Source organism: Octodon degus, unplaced genomic scaffold, assembly GCF_000260255.1.
Source record: "Octodon degus isolate 3935 unplaced genomic scaffold, OctDeg1.0 scaffold00021, whole genome shotgun sequence".
NCBI lineage: Eukaryota > Metazoa > Chordata > Mammalia > Rodentia > Octodontidae > Octodon > Octodon degus.
In genome coordinates, this window is record NW_004524597.1 from 19,241,001 (window position 1) to 19,244,505 (window position 3,505).

Genomic DNA, 3,505 nt, shown 5'->3' on the forward strand with positions numbered 1-3,505 from the left:
GGCATGTGGTGCTGGGGGATTGAACCGCGGTCCCTGTGCTTTGCTAAGCTTGTTCTAAGTAGGTGCTTTAGACCACTGAGCCATCTCACCAGCCCCGATCACTATTAGTTTGAGCTGCACAGTGAGACCCTGTACCAAATAAATAAAAGATTAAAAAAAAAATTTTAAACACCAAGGTAGGGGCCGGGGAAATGGCTCAGTGAAATAAACACTTCCCTGGCAAGCACAAGGGCCTAAGTTTAATCCCCAGTTCTGAAAAAAAAAAAAATGATAATAATAATAATAAACACTAAGGTACATCTGAATGGCTGAGACACTAAGAGTCAACTGAATTTGTATACAGATCTTAGGAGTTAACATCAACTTTGGGGGTATGCTGGGGGTATCCCTTGGGAAGGAACCAAGTTTCCAAATACATGCTGCGTAATGGGAATTCAGTAGTCAAGACAGCCACCAGCCATGTAGAGCCAGGGAAGGTGCTTGACTCAGCCAGCAGAGCGAGAATTCAGCGAGTCCTACACCAAAAGCTGAATAAAAGACAAGTGAACCAGATCAAGTAGGCAAGGGAGAAAGGACGCTGGAGTAGAGGACAGAGCATGAACAGCAGCCTGGAGCTTGAGTGAAACAGTTGATTTGGGAAAGGGACAGAGTGCTGGGTGAGACAGAACAGTGGGCATGGAGAGTGGCAAGATGAGACTAGAGGCTGGGTGGGGAAGGGCTCACAGGCCTCTTGGGCCTCCCAAGGGTATGCGGAGTTTTACAGCTGTTTGAGCAGGGGCATGAAGCACCAAGGTGTGAACACAGAAAGCAAGCCCCACTCAAGGAGCTATAGAGTAAATAGAGGGCAGCCAGATGTAAGAGGCTCTAGAGGCTTCAGATGGGCAGTGGCGATGGTGCTGGGAAGGTGGGCACCTCACCTGCCTGGTCCTGCTCCCCATACCACGTGTTCCAGTTGCCCACGAGTGAACAAGGATAATCCTCATCCAGGTGGAGCTTGGGCAGCACAGCCTCCCTGTGGGAAAGGCACAGAGGGGGTGCGAGGCTCAAACTGGACCCGAGGGCCTCTGAGATAAGGGCTCCCAACTCAGACCTCCAGGGCTGGGCCTCAGCCTCCCCATCTCTAAGATGTACAGGCTGGATAAGATGGTCTTAGGACTTCCAGCCCAGAAGTCTGCATGCCTTGGATTTTGGCAAGGAGAATGAGGCAAGGGGCATTCTGAGGAGTTGCTGGGATGGAACCCCTACCCACAAGCAGGGACTGGGACAAGTTGTTGGAGTATGCTCACGTCAGACTGTTGTAGGCATCCAGACACTCGGGCTTCACATTGTGAACTGCAATAGAGGACAGAGAGCAGGAGGTGAAGCAGGGTGTGTGTGTATGGGAGTGGGACATGTGTGCAGTTGGGGGCAATGGGGCACATTAGGAAACACAGCTCCCAGGACAGGACAAGATGATCCCAAACTCTCTCATCTCCATGAAAGGCTCCCAGAGGCCAGGAGAGGATGGAGCTGGCCAGCTAACAGTCACTCACACTGGATCTTATAGAGGTTGCTGGTCTCCTTCTTGGACAGCAGGGTAGAGTGGGCATCCTTCCGGGGATCTACTTTGTGGACAAACAGGGAGCGAAACCAGCTGCCTTCATTGTCCTTGGAATAGGAACTGCAGGACAGAAGAGTTCAGGGGGAGGTGCAGGGCAGGGGGAGCCCCAGCAATTCCATACCTCAGATGTCCTGCTCCCAAGGCTGGTGACCCACATTTCTGGAAACAAGGCAATGGAAATCCCAGGCAGCCCCAGAGTGTGAATGCCAACATGGGTAGATTTAAGTCTCTTCTATAGAGATTTCACCTGCCTAATCTGTACCTGTAGAGCCTCAGGAGTCTGGAAGAGGCAGTCCCCTCTTCCACTTGCCCCCTTGCAAGGGGACCTCCACTCGGGCTACATAACTACAGCCTCTTACCAAGTGATGCAGCCCCAAACCCACCTAGCCTGATGTCCAAAGCCCTTGATGACACAACCTATCATCAGCCTCCTCTCGAGTCCCCCCAACCTATGTAACCCTCTCCAGATGTGCTCTCTCCTAATTACCCCAGAATCTTTTTTTTTTTTTTTTTTTTTTTTTTTTGGGAAAATTTTTCCTTTGCAGCTCCGGGCGGTTTTTTTTTTTTTTTTTTTTTTTTTAGTGCAGGGTCTACAGGGTCTCACTACATAGATCAGACTCATAGTGATTCTCCTGTTTTCAGCTGCCCAAGCTATGGGATTATAGGTGTGTACCACTATACCCAGTCTCAGTCGCCCTGGGGGCAGGGCCGACATGGGCATTGAACCTCCAACCCCTGTGTCTGCCTAAACAGGCACTTTAATCCGCTGAACTATTTGGCCTGCCCTAACCCAGAGTCTTTTACTTGAGGCTAAGTTCTGCCCTCTCTGGCACTCACTGCCCTCTCATAGCATACTTGGCCTCTCTGCTAGATACCATAAAGATATCCAAAGACAAATTAGCCTCGTCCATTAGAAGTACACCTCAGAGGGCTAGGGAGATAGCTCAGTGGCATAAGCATTTGCCTGGCAAGCACAAGGTCCTGAGTTCAATCCCCAGTTAAAAAAAAAAAAAAAAAAAAAAGAAGTACACCTCAGAATGCAGTTACAGCCTGTGTGTCTGTGAGAACCCAGGTGAGCAAGCCTCAGCTGTCTCTGGCAGTGTGGCAGTGAACAGGTCAGTTTGCATGTGCAGGGCTGATGTCATAGAGAAAAAGGACAAAGAAGGCATTGCAAGGAAGACACATTGCACCATTCATGCAGTCGACACCTCCCTGCTGCCTAGGGTAGGTGCTGCAGGAATGAGTGGGTCAGTGAACATGACCATGTGCTCTGCCTGTGAGATAGTAGTTCAGAGCAGGGGGATCCAACGCCAGGTTCTGCCACACCAGGATCGGACCCTGCGTACTGCACACATGCATCCAAAGCCCCAGCAGGGACACAGCTTATTCTGAGGCTGTCAGTCTTTTTGCACAGGCTTGTTACCAGGTGAACTCTAGTCTGAAAAGCAGGTCTCCTGGGGAAAAGATTCCTACCAGTATGGCCATGTCCTCTCCCTTCCCAAGTCCTGTCTCTGGCTAGAACAAACAGCTTGCAAGAAAAAAAAAAATTTTTTTCCCCCAAAATGTGGAGCAATCACTGGGACTGATTAAAAACAACTCATCCCTTGGGTCAGCCAAATAGCTCAGCGGATTAAAGCGCCTGCTTAGGCAGATGCAGGACAGGGTGCTCGATTCCCCTGGGGCCTGCTGGGGCCTGCTGGGGCCTGCTGTGGTGACCCCAACCCCAGGGTGCACTGAGACAATGATTGAGACTGAGCATGGTGGCACATGCCTGTAATCCCAGCACTTGGGAGCCTGTAAAACAGGAGGATCACTACGATTCTGATCTACACAATGAGGCCCTGTAAACCCTGTCCTAAATACAAAGAAAAAAAAGAAAGGAAAAAAAAAAAAACCATCTTTTTT

The 3,505-nt window shown here is 50.1% G+C and overlaps 1 protein-coding gene across 1 annotated transcript in view; it reads right to left on the reverse strand.

The window, feature by feature from the left end:
• Positions 1 to 3,505, reverse strand: part of Nipsnap1 (nipsnap homolog 1) — a 19,698-nt gene that overhangs the window by 11,053 nt on the left and 5,140 nt on the right. Inside the window, exons 2-4 of the mRNA XM_004628050.2 lie at positions 1,533 to 1,660; positions 1,287 to 1,332; positions 918 to 1,012 (exon numbers count right to left, since the gene is read on the reverse strand). Coding sequence (XP_004628107.1) covers positions 918 to 1,012; positions 1,287 to 1,332; positions 1,533 to 1,660 — 269 coding nt within the window. The remainder of the gene's footprint in view (positions 1 to 917; positions 1,013 to 1,286; positions 1,333 to 1,532; positions 1,661 to 3,505) is intronic.